The sequence below is a fragment of the Sciurus vulgaris genome (assembly GCF_902686455.1).
Source record: "Sciurus vulgaris genome assembly, chromosome: 4".
Taxonomy (NCBI): domain Eukaryota; kingdom Metazoa; phylum Chordata; class Mammalia; order Rodentia; family Sciuridae; genus Sciurus; species Sciurus vulgaris.
The window spans coordinates 26,863,971-26,881,285 of record NC_136464.1 but is presented as its reverse complement, the minus strand read 5'-3'; the positions used below and the strand labels follow the sequence as shown (position 1 = coordinate 26,881,285).

Sequence of the window (17,315 nt, the reverse complement as noted above, 5' to 3'; positions counted from 1 at the left end):
GCCCCTGGGATTAGAGATGTGAGCCACCGTGCCTGACTGACCTTGTCTTTATTTCCAATCTCCAAGTGGTTTCCTGCATATCCTGGCCTTTTCTGACAGTAACTAGTCCTTACCTTGCCAACTTTTTTCATTCTAAGCTCCCCTCTGGGAAGCCTTTTTCTGTCTCTTGCTCCCATGACCTTCCTTGTGCATACATTGTTACCTCCACCCACCATATTGAAGGGATTAGTTTATGTGTTGTCCCCTATAAGATAGATTTAGGAAAGCAAGATCTGTGTCTTTTTCATCCTTCTGTTTCCAGGCACAATGTAGAAACTCAATAAACATGTCATACTGAAATCTAAGAGGAAGATGTCTTACCTGAATAGTTAGGAGGGGCTAGGGAATTGTCATCTCTCTCTTCCCCATCTTTAATGCACAATCACATGTTTTATTGATAATGAATTTCTGGAGGTACATGGAAGTAGAGGTGGGACAGTAAGGAATTTGGGCTACTTAGAGAATTTTCAAATTGGTTCTCTAAGACCTCTCAGTCTGAGACAGGTACAGGAAGCCAGCTTCCAGTTTTCAAAAGAAGAGAAAAATAACTCAAAAGAAAGAGGTGCTGGGGAGGTGTATCCTCTTTCCCTGACTCGTTTTGGGTGAGGAAGGCAAGATCTTGAACTGGTCTCAGAGATCAGAATCCTAATGCAGGGAGCTGTTGAGGGATTCTTTAGGTGAGATGTCAGGTACGCAGGGTTCTTCAAATTGGATGATCATAATACATAAATAGTATTTGAATGCCTTGTTTTGAGGCCACATTCCTATAGAGTTAGGTATAGAGCTTCCCTGAACTTGAATTATCTATAAGTGGGAGGTAGTGTGGAGAGAGTTGGCATCTTATTTTCACTGCCTTCCAGAAGCCTCTCCAAGTCTGCAGGAACACCTAAGTTCTATTCAGCAATAGATAGGAATAGGAATTCCACCATTCAATCTGCAAGAAGAAAACCCATCCTCTGTTCTCTTCCCACCCTCACTCACTTCTGGACAATTCTAAATATCTTAGCAACCTCTGTCATCTTTTGTGGAGGGGATGAGGCAGCTAGCCATGACAGCAGAGTGGAAAAATGCATGGACACCCAGCCCTCAGCCCTCTTAGCATTTCCAAGGCAAAGAGGAAAGGTAAACCTGTCAATGGTGATGCGGACTAAACTGTGGGTTTAGCTTTCTACCCTGGTTGGTGAGATATGTCCAATGTTTGATATGACAGAGCTGAAAGTTACAGTCAGACTAAAGCATAAGAGGTAGCAAGGAGCAGTGAAAAAGAGCTGGACTAGTGGGGGTGGTGAAGATACCTGGATTTGTCTCTCTTCTCTGCCATTAACCAGCTATGTGAATATGGGGCCAGCTTTCCACTTTGGGACTTAGTTTCCTGCTCTGTAAAATAAGGAGCTATCCAAGGTTTCTGCCATCTCGTATTTTCTCTTTTTCTGGATGCTAAGTATGGGGCAGAAGACGCAGAAAGAGAGCTGGGACGGGACAGCCACCTATGCGAAGTCAGATCGAGCCGGCAGACGGGGAAGGTTGCGGGGGAGGGGGGCCGAGTGTGGAATAGGTCGCCGGACTAGTCTTAGGATGAAGGGGCCACAGACTGCCTCGAGAAGGAATGATCACTCAAGGAGGATAGTATTGGTTCAGAAGACTTTCTTAGGATGCAGCCGCGGGAGCAAGGAGTGCCCGCTCAAGCTCTCAAAACGGGCCCCGCCTCCTTTCCAGCAAATCGTAACCTTCCTCCCCATAATGCCAAGCGGCCACTGCCAAACTGTGCACTGCAACCGAACTCTACCTAACTCCACCTCTCCAACCGCTCGGAGCAATTCCCTATTTTTACTGGCTTTTATAATTGTCACTCAGAGAATCCTCGTATCCGTTGGTTGTCCCTTACCAACCCTTTTCTTTCCTTTATAATCTCGCCTCTTTAGGCACTACCCGCCTCCTGGAGCCAGTTTCTTTTCTTCGATTGGATAGCTGGAACGCCACTTCTTACTGTGCCAAGCTATGATTGGCTATAAACGGCAGGGATCTCGCAGTTACCAGGCAGCGGGCTAGACTGAGGCTAGTTACCACGTCAGTGAGCTGACAGGGAAGGTAGCCGGCTCCTCCGCTCGTCCCGGCCTACTTGTTCTGGCCAACTGTGCGGTCCCACCTTGACTTCAACCTTAACTTCCCCAGAAAACAGGCGCCCTCCCTTCTACCACCTGCCACCCGAGTCGGGAGAGCTGCTGGGAGCGACGCCTCCGGGACCCAGGCTGGACATGAGCAGCCGCTGCCGGTCCTGGGACTAGGCCCCGCCATTTTGGATCCGCTGACAGGTCAGCAAAGTCTCTTCTTAGAGCTCCAGCGTTATGAAGGCCGCCCTGACAACGCTATAGGGAATAAGGGAGAAGAGTCCTTAAATCGGACGCGCGGGGGTGGATTAAGGACTCAGGGCTCAGGAATTAAACGAGTGAGGGATTGTTGTGGGAGGGAATTGGGAGGCGTGCAGGGGGCAAAGGTCAGGCCTCTACTGCAGGAGGGGAGATTTCAGTTCTGAATTGTGATCTCTGTGGGTTCTTCAGTTCTTCTTCCTGTTTTCCCAGGTTTAATGTAGCCCTCAGCTCCTCTCTTCCAGGGCTTTCTGCATCCTAAAGAGTTCAGTCCTCAAAAGCTCAAAGTAAAAGCTAAGGAGCATTGTTAAATAAGAGTTGGTTTTTTCGGACCTTGGATATAAGCCTCTCTGGATTTTGTAGAGTTTCAACGTCTATGTGATTCCTTCGTCAGTGCAACTGAAATTGCTTCATTAATACTGAATGATGAACCAGTGCGACCCAGACTCAGGTAGCCAGAAGAGTTGAGGCAAGCAGCCTGGAGAATTGGGCTATATCTCGTGTAGGGCAACTCTGCCACCACTCTGAGTCTGTACGTAAACACTGGACTTCTGGGCCTGTGTCTTCCTTTATACAACATTTTACAGGCATTCTCTTCTGGTATGTGTTTTGGGTTGACATTTTCCCCAGGTCTTCTCTTCATTTGGCCTAAGGGGTTAAGATTTAATCACAAGAAAGTCATTCTGACCCATTTAACCGAGAGCAGAGAGGAATTTGAATACTGGTAAAATTTGATATTGTCTTATTATTTCTGTTGGACAAAAAGAGTCATGAGAAATGTTTGACCACTTTGGTAGAGTCAGGACAGCTGTGAATGATTGGGCATAACCCCAAAGAGTGTAGTTTATGGTACAGTGATGACCTTTGATAAACTGCTATGTTGTAAAGCTGTAAAAGTTCACCAAAGTTGAAGAGTACTTTTACAGATGAGGGACGGTGTGGATAATATTTCTTAATGTACAAAATAGAAATTTGTATGCCTTTATATCAGGTATATAAGGCAGTCCTTTAGGTCCTGTGAAAGATAAAGATGGAAAGATCTGCTTTGGGATGCTCATTTATCCACTTAAAAGTAGAAGCATATATGTGCAACACCTCAGCTAGGATCAGCCTAATGCCTTTCAGCAGGTCATGGGCACTTGACTGTTATCTGTACCTGTGATTAGTTTGATTAAAGGCATCAAACTAATCAGGCTGTGATCAGGCTTTGTGGCCTAGTTCTGTCCCTGGCAGACAGGAACACTGCACTTTTGCATGGTAAGGTAGTATCAAGGAGGTTGGGAAGGATATTGTCTAGGATGATAAAGTAATTGAACTCAGTTTCTCCTACCTAATTCCCTTTGCCCTCCTGAAGTGTGTGTGTGTTGGGGAAAGAAGGAATAGTATTTAGAGTTTACATTTATTGATTTGAAAATAAGTGGGATGGAAATAGTACAAAGAACTATTTACATTTTAACTTGCTGGTCAAAGTTGTAGAATTTCCAAAAAGAGTAGTTGAAAAATGGCAAATGAAATGACATAGTCAGTCCAGGAAGTGCCCAGGTTTGATGAGCCTGCTTTACTCATCTGGGCCCTACTGAGTTATATACTTTGCATAATAGGCAATCTGGTCTCTGGGTAATGTGATCAATTCATCATCTTTTCAGTTGGGCCTGAGGGTAACTCTAGAGGTGTCAAAAGTTTTTCTTTTTCTTTCTTTAAAAAGTCATTTTCAGGGCTGGGGTGTAGCTCAGTGGTAGAACATCTGCCTAGCCTGTACAGGGCCCTGAGTTCAATCCATATCACTGAAGAAAATAACAGGGATTTTCTAGATTGAATACTTTTCTATAGAGAAATAATTTCCACGCATCCATGAATCAGAAAATTTGCCTTTCATTCAACACTTGTATTTGAGCTTCTTTTTATTTTTGGGTGCAGTACTGGGGATTGAACCCAGGCTTGCACTTCATAGGCAAGCCTCCTATTTCTTTCTTTCTTTAAAAAAATTTTTTTTTAGCTGTAGATGGACACAGTGCCTTTATTTTAGTTCTTTTTATGTGGTGCTGAGAATTGAACCCAGTGCCTCACACATGCTAGGCAAGCACCCTACCACTAAGCTACAATTGCAGCCCTCAAGTTCCTTTTTATGGTGGCTATAGACAGACAATACACTACAGTTTTATAGTCTTGACAGTTGGCACTGTGGAACTCAGGTTGTAAACACATCAGTATCTGGGCATCAGTCCTAGTTTTTGCTTATATTTGTCAAGAGTTCCACTATTTTACTTTCCTGTGTTCCAGAAGTCAGGATGACAGACACTTCTAAATAATAACCTCACTGATAGAGTGAGTACATTAGACTGGCTACTGTGGGCAGCTTGTGAGGAAGAAGACACAGCTCCTGCTTTTGAGGAGACACAGGGTAATCACTGGAAAGATCATGCTAGCCTTCATATTCCACTTCTAATTGATTGGTCATTCTCTATCCCTGTGGTTCGGTATGACTGATTAGAATGATTCTGTTGAGTTCCTGGAGGAGTTGAGTTGAAAGAAGAAAATATTTATTTACCTTCACCTGGAAGAGCTATATAAATGTGATAGGTTGCTTTTATTATTCCTCTTTTATCTTTTTTTATATTTTGTTTTTCTTTTATATTGTTCCTCTTTTTCTTTATTTCAGTATTGTCAACTACACTCGTTTAATTAAATGGAAATGTAATAGTGTGCTACTTTGGAGTGGTAGAGGAAGTAATCATGGAAGTGATGATTTTTCCCAAAAGTATTGGAAGTGATCATAGTAACAATAGTGGTATAAATAGTTAAGGTAGTATGATGAAAGATCATATAAACAGGTTATAAATCCAAAGGCACAAGTCTCAGGCAGGTGATGTAAGTAAGTAAAGTTAGGTGGGAATGTGTTAGGATGTAGTGGAAACTTTAGTATACTACAGAATTCATGCTCTTATTTAAAGAAAGCATCTGCTATTTATTCATTTAAATGTAAGCAGTGTGACCAATCTTCCTATTTTTCAGGGGAAGCTGGGAATCCTGATCATTGTGTTTTCTAATTGTTAGCAACTGGTTACAAATGTTAAAAACCTTCGGTATAAACAAAATATGTCTGTGGACTAGATTCTACCCAGTGACCACTGGATGATGACCTGTGATAAAGAATATGGGCAGACTTTATAAGACTTAAGTCACTACAGTTCTCTATGCATAATCATAGCAAATAACTTATTCTTTGTCCTTCTCTACTACCTGTCACTCTTGAGTGTTTAAAAGATGAGTGAGAAGCTTTGTTACATTTTTCATGTCCAGGCTGGTAAAAGGGATAGTTTTTGACATATCAGTGGCTTACAGTGCATATAGTTCTGGAGATAGTCAGAGAGAGAGAGAGAGAGAGAGAGAAATGACATAGCAAAGCTGAGGTACACTGTTCACCTGATTAACAGGTTTGGGAGGATTTTCCAGTTGTGCCTTGTCATGGCACCAGCTTTTTTCCTGGTTTGATTCTCTTACCTCTACCCTTTGAGTAAATTTCTTGAGCCCAGTAAATTGTTTACTAATTAGTAATTTCTTAGACACTCTCAGTAATGCACAAAACTACTGAGTATTTTTTGGTCAACTCAAATGTTATAAGTTCTTCATCTTTAGTGTTTCTCTGGACCATTCAAGGGATTGAGTGAAAAAAAATTATTTTTTCATACTGGGGATTGAACTCAGAGGATCTTAACCATTGAGCCACACCCCCAGACCTTTTTTATATTTCATTTAGAGATGGATCTCGCTGAGTTGCTTAGGGCCTCACTAAGTTGTTATAGCCTCCTGAGCTGCTAGGATTACAGGTGTGTGCCACCACACCCTGCAAGACTGAGTGAATTTAAACCTTGGAAGGGCCTATTGAAGGCCAATCAGCTCCCTGGTTCCATCCACTCTCAGAAAATCCATCAGAGCAACTCTGTGCAGCTCTGTACTAGATACCAAAGAATTATGAAAAGGAAAAAAATCTTGGGTCTTTACCTTTGGAGAATCTATTTGCTAATTGGATAAGGACAACTTTTAAGAGTGACTTGGAAAAAAAAAAGGTGTACTAATAACAACCTATTTAGAATGAAAGAAAATAATATGCATAATATGAAGAATTGTCAGTTACATAAAGAATTATATATTTCACAGAATATATGTTAATATTCAAAGAATATTTCAGGAGATAACAAGAAGATGTGAAAATAGAAGCATAATTTGGTTGGTGGATATATAGTTTTTGTTTTGTTTTTTTTTTTGTCTGTATGTTGGCCTGTGTGGAAGGTTTATAACTTCTTTGTAGAGAAACACGTAGGAGATACAGAAAGGTTTGTCTGCCTAGCTCAGAGTTGTTGTTTTCTATGAAGTCATTGTTCTCACTACACCACTGTTGACCAGTCAGTCTTGATGTTAATTCATTTGTGCACTCAATATTTATTAATAATTTTTCTTAGTATGTTTTCAGGTATTGGGAATAAAAAGTGAATGAATCATGGTTTCTTCCCCTGAGATGTTCATATTTTTATGGTAGAGATAGGTTAAATAAATAAATAAAAATCAGTCTAAGATGTGTTTAAATAGAGGTATGTACGAAGTCTTATGGGTTGACAGAAAAGGGGTGCTGATACTGTCTGGGAAAAGGAGTTAGCTAAGGAAGATGTCACAGAGCAAGCATTATCATAAAAATATAGCATTTATTAGGTTTTTAATATCTCAGGTCCTGTGCTAGGCACTTTACAGACTTACTATTATTATTATTATTATTATTATTATTTATTTATTTATTTGTTTTTTTGCAGTGCTGGGGATCGAACCCAGGGCCCTGTGCTTGCAAGGCAAGCACTTTACCAACTGAGCTATCTCCCCAGCCCCAGACTTATTATTTAGACCTCACTGCAAACTGATGAAGAGGTATTACACAATGTAGAACTATAAACTGAGATTAGAGAGGTTAAGAAACTTAGCTCAGGAGGTATACCTCATCAGTAGCTTGGGGGAGGCCCTGGATTCAATCCTCACCTCTCAAAAAAAAAAGAAACAAATAAACTTGTCTAAGATCATAATATAGGTAATCATAGTCAGGACTAGAACTCAAGTATGTTTTTACTCTGAAACCTGTTCTTGTAACCAGTGTGGCATTGTGACTCCCTCATTGACTTCTAGGTGGAATAAGTAAGGATTTACCAGGTGGATAAGAATGGGGAAAAAAAAAAGTCTAGACAGAAAGGGAACAGCACGCACAAAGACAAAGAGACAACAAAAACCATGACTTCAAAATGAAAGAAATACTTATGGTCTGTTTTATACATATAAAGAATATAGGGACTAGGGTTGTGGCTCAGTGGTAGAGTGCTCGCCTACCATGCGAGCACTACCCATGAGGCCCTGGGTTCGATCCTCAGCACCACATAAAAATAAAGGTATTGTGTACACCTACAACCAACAAATATATCTAAAAAAATATATTTTTATAAAATATATTTTATATAAAATATATATATATCATATATGAGGCATCATTGCCTCCCATGAAGCTTAAAAATCAGAATGTCACCAAAACTGATGCTGCATGGACATATGCAGGACCCTATTAGTTCCCCTGCCATTACTAGAGTTTTTATGTGTTTCTCTGGAGTCTAGTTCTAGAGATGGGATTGCTGAGATATAGGATATGAAGTTCTTTAACTTTATAAAACAATGCCAAATTGTTATCCAAATTGGCTGTATCAAATTAGGTACTTGCTAACTACTTGGTCTGCATTTTTACCAACTCTTTAGTATAATCAGTTATAATTTTGTTTCTATTCTGGGGTGTAAAATGATCTCATTATAATCTTTCTGATCATTACTGAAACTAATAATCTTTTTGTGTATTTATTTGCTGTTTATATTTCCTGTTCTGTGAACTGCCTGTTCCTACAAGTCTCATGCTAATTTGGGGGATGGATTATGTATCTATTTCTTTTAGTTTTGTAGCAGTTATTATATATTTGGAGTATTTCTCCTTTATATATGATACAAATCTTTTCTCAGGTTATGACATCATTTTCCTCTTTTTATTTTTAATTTTTTTGGTACTGTGGATTGAACCCAGGGTTATTAATCACAGAGCCACATCTCCAGCTCATTTTATTTTTTTGAGACAGGTTTCACTAAGTTGCATAGGGCCTCAGCAAGTTGCTTGGGCTGACTTTGTACTTGGGATCTTCCTTCCTCAGCCTTCAAAGTTGCTGTGCCCAGCTCATTTTCCTCTTTTCTCTGTTATCTTCTGAATAAATGAGTTTAATTCTAATGTGTTTGAATTTGCTGTTTTCTTAAGGTTGTACTTTTTGTTTCCTGTCTAGGTACTTCTCCCCTGAGCTGGGTTTATAAAAATATATATTATAAAAGTTCTCAACTTTTGCTTTTTCACCTTTAAATCTAATTAATTTGAAGGAAAATTTTTAGTATTCCATAGAGTAAGGATCCAACTTATTTTTGTTTCTACTGCTTTTGGTTTCAGGGATTCCTTCTCTTTGAATTCATTGGGGTAACTGGAATGCCTCAAAGCACTAGGGGATTGCTAGACCCAGCTTTAAGCAGATATTGTTTTCAAAGGATACATTTTGCTCAGAGTATCTGGGCCAGTGGTTTAGGGATATGTATTTGGTTGTTCCTTCTCATATTATTTCTGACATGATATAAACTTTAAATTCTTTTTTACCATACTGATATGAGGTCTCTGCAGGCCTTTTGTGACTTTGTAATGAGGGATTCTCAGCCATTGGCTGCTAGGTAACAAGTCAGCTTCCCATTTGAAGCCTGAAGGAGGCTTCCATTAGGAGATTCCCTGGGTGAGGAGATATTAGGCAAAACTTCATAGTCCTTGAAGATGTTCCTTTCTTACTAAGAAGCTTTAAACAGTGTTTTTTGGGCTAGATCTTTGCTCTCTTAGGAAGTTGACAGCTTTTGGTACCTAATGAATTTTGATCAAATGTTGGGTTGATTACCTTCAGGTGGGTTCCCAGTTCAAAATTTATTCCTCCAGGAAGCCTTCCAAGCAGCACATAGATCCTATTAGATGTCAACTGGACCCACTGACACTTTTGTTAAAATTTGTGGTGTAGTGTTGTTTTGTTGCTTTCAATTGGGAATGTTTTCTCTTCTGTGAAAGAAAAATTATGTTTTCTTATTTAGCTTCTTACTGGTGTCTCTCCTAGGGCCTTCACATTTTTTTTTTTTTTTTTTCACAGTGATGGGTGTTCAGTCTATAGACTATAGACTATATAGACTATAACTATACATTCAAGATGCTTTATGATATGTCCCTTGCTTGCTTTTTTAGCTTTACCTTCCATTACTTCCCTAGGAGTAATGTTCCAAACTATCTGGAATAAGCATGATCCCCTAAATACATATTGAATTTTCCCACTATAAGCCTTCACTTTTACCATTTCTTCCTTACATTTTTGACTGTTTGAATTCTGTTTTTTAGTTGCCTTTCTGTGATCCTCCCCCAGAAGTTATTTTCTTGACTTCACTGCTATAATACTGTATACTATTTTTTTAAAAATCATTTTTAGTTGTAAATGAACACAATACCTTTATTTTATTTTTTAAAAATTTATATATTTTTTTAGTTGTCAATGAACCTTTATTTTACTTATTCATTTATTTATATGTGGTGCTGAGGATTGAACCCAGGACCTCATGCATGCCAAGCAAGTGCTCTACAAATGAGCCACAACCTCAGCCCCCACAATACCTTTATTTCATTAACTTTTTTGTGGTGGAGGATTGAACCCAGGACCTTCACACATACTAGGCAAGTGCTCTATATCTGAGCTACACCTCTAGCCCCTGTATACCACTATTATTGGAGATACATGTGTTTCTGTGCATATGTATATTTTTTTATTACCTAATCCTAACTAGATTATAAATTCCTTTTGGAATATCTAGTGAGTGGATAGGGACAATTCTGTATTATTTTGCCTTCTTCACTTAATGTGTACTAAGTATTATCTGATTGACTGAAGTAAAATTTAGTTTTGATTACTGCTTTAAATCTTTGGCATATGGAATAATACAACTACTTAGCTTATTAATTTAAAAAATCAGTTAATTAAAATTTAAAAATAAGTAATATGTTTGTGGCAAAAAATTCAAAAGATACAAAAGAATATACAGAGAAAAGTCAACCTTCCTCTCACTCTTGTCTTCAGTTAACCAGTCCCCAGTCACTGGATTCATTTCCCTGGAGATAATCCTGTGTTGGTAGATTCTTGCAAATCATTCTAGAGAACTATTCCATATTCACATAATTAGGAAGGAGACACACTGTGAAAGAGTTCTTTCCTCATTCTTTACATTTGTTTCTATTTTATTTCTTGGTTCTTCTCCTCAGAAGAGAACACTGTTGTACATTCTCTTTATGGAGCATTCTTGGAAGAGAACATTATTGAGTTCCTAGCGTTTTTGGAAAGCAAATAGTCTTTAGGGCCTAACCAAGTCCTTTCTTAAAATTGTCATTAACACAAATGTTGTCTGTGTTGGAGTCTCTTGTAGATTGGGGGAGATGTAGGCCTGGAAAAAAATTTATGCCAATTTTTTTTTCTTTATATGGTGGTTTTCATACTTTTCACTTTCTAGAGGCCCCATCTTATAAAAAACATGCAAATTGAGCTGCTTTTAGGGTGCGTTTTTTCCTCAATTTCTTTGGCTATACCTCAGTTTTATTTCAGACTCCACTAAACTCTATAAAATACCTCAAGGATAGAAATAATAATTTATCTCTTATCATTATTAATGTTTAATTATATAGATGATACAGTATTTTCCTTGTAAAATTAAAACATTCCAGATAAAGCTAAAATATTCTACGTTTATATACTCTTATTTCACAGTACCTTCTCTAGAGATAACTGTGATCTATGAGTTTAGGTATATCTGCCCAGACTCTCTATCCTGTATTTATATATCTATATATGTACCTGTGAAATAAATAACTAAACTTATCAAATGGTGACTCAGAAACATAATATTTTAGGGGAAAAGGGCTTATAGAAGAAAAACCCTAGGAACTCAATAATGTTCTCTTCCAAGAATGTTCCATTAGGAGAATGTACAACAGTGTTCTCTTCTGAGGAGAAGAACCAAGAAATAAAATAGAAACAAATTTAAAGAATGAGAAAAGAACTCTTTCATAGTGTGTCTCCTTCCTAATTATGTGAATATGGAATAGTTCTCTGGAATGATTTGTAAGAATCTGCCAACACAGGATTATCTCCAGTTGAATATAAAAGCATACAGAGCTGGGCACAGTGGCTCACGCCTATAATTCCAGTATCTTGGGAGGTTGAGGCAGGAGGATCACTAGTTCAAGGCCAGCCTCAACAATTTAGCAAGGACCTAAACAACTTAGCACAGGACCTTGTCTTGTTGCAAAAAACTAAAAAGGGATTGGGATGTAGCTCAGTGGTGAACTGTCCATGGATTCAATTCTTAGTAACAGAAATAAGAAATAAAAATAAAAGCATTCAGAATAATACTAAATATTATTTAAAGCCTTGTATCTGTGAAGCAAAAGTATAAAACATTGTAAGGATTTAATAACATCAGATTTATGGCAAAAGAGGCTACAATTAGGGAGAATAACAGAAACTTTAGTTGTACAGTTAACCCTGGGTACTGGCTGTTTTATTACCTTTTTTTTTTTTGGTACCAGCAATTGAACCCATCGGTGCTTAACCACTGAGCCACATCCCTAGCCCTTTTTTGATTTTATTTAAAGACAGAGTCTCGCTGATTTGCTTAGTGCCTCACAGTTGCTGAGACTGGCTTTGAACTTGAGATTCTCCTGCCTCAGCCTCCCAGTCCACTGGGATTACAGGTGAGCGCCACTGTGCCCAGCTATATCTTTATCTTATTGTGTATTAAGTATTACATATTTAAAAAAATAAAAATATATTTTGTGTATGGTAGGTTGGTTGGTTTTTACATACAAGGCAACATAGAGTCATATAATTTTTTTTTCACTTTGCAATATGTCTGAACTCTTTCCATGTCTTTTTTGCTTTTTATCTTTACACTCTGAAAGTTGCTTTATGCATAGTAGGTGGACTTTCTTTTTTTCCACACCCAATAAATAGCCTTATTGTTTTTACCTCTTTGAGCTTGTTTGTCTAACTGTATCTCTCCCTATCTTTTTCCCTCTTTTCTGTTTTATTAAGTTTTGTCTTTCTGGGGAGGGTTTCTAAATAATGAAAAGTGGAAAGGTTGGTGTTACATACTCCTAGGATTTTCTCTATGCTAAGAAGAAATTCTGTGTTTTAATATTTGTATCTGGGAAAACAAATATCTTTTCTAAGTATTATTCCAGGCAGCAAAGAAAACCCTTAAGTATTTCACTTGGGAGTACTTAAAATACTGAAATAGTATTTCAGCTTCATTTCAGAGATTGATATAAAGCAGTTTTTAAAAGCATTTACTTTCAGTCTCATTAGAGATTTCCTGCTGTAAGTACGTGAACCTGAGTTCTTAGGACTTTTCAAAGGTCATGTCACTATCACTGTCCAGTTTTCTGGAACTTACTTATCAGAATGGATGCAGTCTTTAAGCTGACATTGTACCTATGCTTCCAGGACTGGCAGTGTTGCTCAGTGGTAGAGTGCTAGCCTAGCATTCATGAGGCCCTGAATTTGATTCCCAATACCACAAAGAAAAAACAGAACAGAACAAACAGCTGTGGTTCCAAATCAAGGTTATCCTTAACAACTTTAATTCTTTTCTTATAACCTGAATCTTCATTGTTACTTTATTGAGTAGATTTTAAAAAGAGAACAAAAGAAAGTTTTGAAATATTATTATTGTTATTGTTATTATTTGGTACTAGGGATTGAATTTAGTGGCACTTGACCACTGAGCCACATCCCTAGCCCTATTTTGTATTTTAGTAAGAGACAGGGTCTCACTGAGTTGTTTAGTGCCTCACTATCACTGAGGCTAGCTTTGAACTTGAGATCCTCCTGCCTCAGCCTCCCGAGTCACTGGGATTACTGGCATGTGTCACCGTGCCTGGCTGAAATATTATTTTTAACAAGTTATTATCACAATTGTACCTGCTTACTTAAAAGACATCATAGAACTTTAGGAACAATTGACTTTGAAGAATCTGATGTGCTTGCTAAAGAGTGTTAAGTTGCCTTTGAGAAATTTTTTAGATTGATGACTTTTTTGGGTTGTTATCTTAAACATCTCTGAACTTACAGAGACCTCTGAGAGAGCCCAGGTAGTAGGATTCAAAACATAAGATAGACTTCATTCATCTTAGTATTACAGGTAGAAAATCTTGGTACTGAAAAGTTAAATCACATTTCTAATAACCTGATATGCTTACTGATTTATATGTAGATATGCTCTGGGTAACCAAAAAATTATTTTTTTTCCTTTGCATAACTGGGACTTGAACCCAGGGCCTCACACATTCTAGACAAGTGCTCTACCACTGAGCTGCCTCCCCAGCCCTTTCTATTTTATTTTTTAATTTATTGTTTTGGGGTACTGGGGATTGAGCTCAGGGGCACTCAACCACTGAGCCACATCTCCAACCCTGTTTTGTATTTTATATAGAGACAGGGTCTCATTGAGTTGTTTAGTGCCTTGCTTTTTGCTGAGGCTGACTTTGAACTCGCAATCCTCCTGCCTCAGCCTCCTGAGCTGCTGGGATTACAGGCATGTGCCACCATGCCCCGCTCTATTTTATTTTATTTTTTGGCACCAGGGATTGAACCCAGGGGTGCTTTACCATTGCCAGCTCTATTTTCTTTTGAGATGCCCAGGCTGTTCTTAGACTTATGAACCTCTTGGCTTTGTCTCCAAAATAGCTGTACACTACCATACCTAGCTGGGTAATCAAATATTAACTAGGCATTTCTCTTAACTATCTTGCTAGGTTTGCCAGGATGGTGGATAAGAATATTTACATCATTCAAGGGGAAATTAACATTGTGGTTGGGGCCATCAAACGAAATGCCCGATGGAGCACCCATACACCACTGGTAAGTGGGGAATGGGCAAGAGAGTCTGGTTACTGATTTGTGGGGAATCTGGCCCTTGGTTAAAAAAAAAGTAATCAAGTTCCTAGTCATAATAAGAGTAATAGAAATTCAGAGTCATTCTTGGTTTAAAGGATATATGTTTTATTCAACCAACATCAAATTTATAGACTCTTTTTTTCTATTGAACTTTAAAGGTAATACCATTCTTCTTCAAGTTATTTTTATAAATGACCTAAGGTGGTACTTGGGACTGCTTTAATATGTCTAAAAATGTCAGAAAGATTCCTATCTTCTAATTCTCAAGGATTATAGTTAGGTATCTTATTCATATAAATTAGTTTAATTATTGATACATAGAGTATGACTTGCTGATGATGCTCTTTACAGGGCATTCAGCAAACATCTGAGTAAAAGCAGGCCATACTTTGCCCATCAGATGAGTAAAAAGTTACCTGTTATAAGGTTCACTATTTGGTTATATATGTATAAAGATTTTTTTTCGTAGTGTTGTGTAAGCAATTTTTGGCACAGTTATAGAAACAAATTTAGAACTTTTCAACTTGGTAAATGTGTATAAACACTTGGTAAGTGTGTTTGAAATTTTCTCATGTTCATTTACAAAAACAAACTGTCTTAGAAGTGAAAATGGAATCAAGAATGTCTTTGAAATGAATATGTGTAATCACATAATGAGTATGCAGGAGAGGAGGCTGGGTGCCTGTAATCCCAGTGACTCTGGAGGCTGAGGCAGGAGGATCTCAAGTTTGAGGCCAGCCTTAGCAACTTAGCAATTTAGCGAGACCCTGTCTTGAAAAATAAAAGGGGCTAGAGATGTGGCTTTGTGGTTAAGCATCCCCGGGTCCAATCCCTGGTCCCTTGATCTATCCTTTATTTTATTTTTCTTCCTTTGGCCCAATAATGATTTTTTTTCTTGATCTTTGTAATCTACAGGATGAAGAACGGGATCCTCTGCTGCATAGTTTTAGTCACCTAAAGGAAGTTTTAAACAATATAATAGGTAAGTCTCAACACCTAGTTAAGATTAATTATACTGGGATAGATAAAACTTTTTCTATAAAGTTTTATACCATATAAAGGATCATATGGTAAGTATTTTAGGCTTTATGGGCCATATGTAACTGTGCATCTACTCAACCTGCCTTTGTACCTCAAAAGCAGCCATAGGTAATACATAAATGAATGAGCGATATATCTTTTTTTTTTTTTTTTAATTGGTAGGCCTTTATTTTATTTATTTATATGTGGTGCTGAGAATCCACCCAGTGCTTTGCACGTGCTAGGAAAGGGCTCTGCCACTGAGCCATAACCCTAGCCCCATAATAAAAAAATCTGCAAGTCAGATTTAGCCCTTGGGTGTAGTTGCCAATCCCTGGTTTATTGCATTACTTTCTTCCTTCATGGTCTTTCAGTCTTCCTATGTTCCCAGAGTCTTTTGCCCTTTTGTTTTCGTCCTCTTTTCCTAATCATAATAAATTTTATGTAATATTCATGTTAAGTGTTTTCAAAGTCACTTTCACATTTATTACCCTTATTGAACTTTTACACAAATCTGTGAGGGAGGCATGGTAGATGCCCCCCTATTATAAAAGAAAGTGAAGCCCAGAGAGGTTTAAAGTGATTTAGTTAATCCTTAGAAGTGGAATTAAAACTAGCATCCAGGCTCTGACACTGATTTAGTGTTCATTCCTGTTCTGCATTGTTTCTGTATTTATAATTAGAGGAAAATGTATACGTGAAGTGTCTTACAGTGTTTGTGTTTGAGTATGGGACGAGACAGAGAGTCTGAATACTTATGCATTTCTCGAGGTGGTAGGGCTCCTGTGATGTAACCCTGGAATGCTGCTATCTAGTGGCACATCTCACCATGGTGTTTAGACTTCTACAAATTAAACAAACAATAAACAAGAATTTTCCTTTCATGAAAAACTTGGGAGAAGATCTGGAGAAAATTTCTTTTTACTTTCCTGAACATGGTCTGAAGTTATCTAAGGTTTCTTTAAATGTTTTCTGTAAAGGAAAAAATTTCACTGACAGCTTGAAAAAGCTTTGGAAGCCAGTCTCAGTAACAGTGAGGCACTAAGCAACTCAGAGACCATGTTTCTAAGTAAAATACAAAAAAGGACTGAGGAGGGCTGGGGCTGGGACTCAGTGGCAGAGGGCTTACCTTGTGTATGTGAAGCACTGGGTTCAATCCTTAGCACAAGATAAAAATAAAGGCATTCTGTCCATTTACAACTACAAAAATTAAAAAAAAAAGTTGGTGGGGGCGCTGAGGATGTGGCTCAGTGGTTGGGTGCCCCTGAGTTCAATCCTCAGTACCCCCCCCAAAAAAGAGAAATCTTTGGAAAGGTTAGTCAAGGACTAAAAGAGAAAATGATTATTAGCTAGTTAGCAGGGTTGATGCTGCTATTGGGGACATGTTCTTATTTTATGATTTGTATTGTAAATGACTTGGCTGCTTTAAAAGTTTGGCTATTTGCATACTTCTAAAAGAATTTTACAGATAAAACTTACATATCCCAATTAGAAAGAAAATATAGTGAGTGGAGACTTGTAATTCTTTTCAGTTGGCTAGAATTAAGAGCGCTATCTTTCTAATAGCTATTAAGAGGGTTAAACAATTTAATGTAATTGGAATCACTTGTAATTATCTTATACATAGTAAAAGGTTCTATTATAAGAGACCATACTTGTGGTGAGTAGACCATCCATGGTCTCTACACCATTTAAAAGCTATTATAGTTGAGTCTGCTGCCTAACTTTCTTATGTCCTTGGGTTAGAAATCCAGATTATCTGCTGCTTGGAACTAATGAATCAGAATGTGTTGATGAGTCAGTTCTGTCA

General features: G+C 38.1%; 1 protein-coding gene across 1 annotated transcript in view; it reads left to right on the top strand.

The window, feature by feature from the left end:
• The first annotated feature begins 2,089 nt into the window (after positions 1-2,089).
• Positions 2,090-17,315, top strand: part of GBF1 (golgi brefeldin A resistant guanine nucleotide exchange factor 1) — a 121,756-nt gene continuing 106,530 nt past the window's right edge. The window contains 3 exon segments of the mRNA XM_079137930.1: positions 2,090-2,351; positions 14,344-14,449; positions 15,401-15,467. Of these exon segments, the coding sequence (XP_078994056.1) occupies positions 14,354-14,449; positions 15,401-15,467 (163 nt within the window). The 5' untranslated portion in view covers positions 2,090-2,351; positions 14,344-14,353.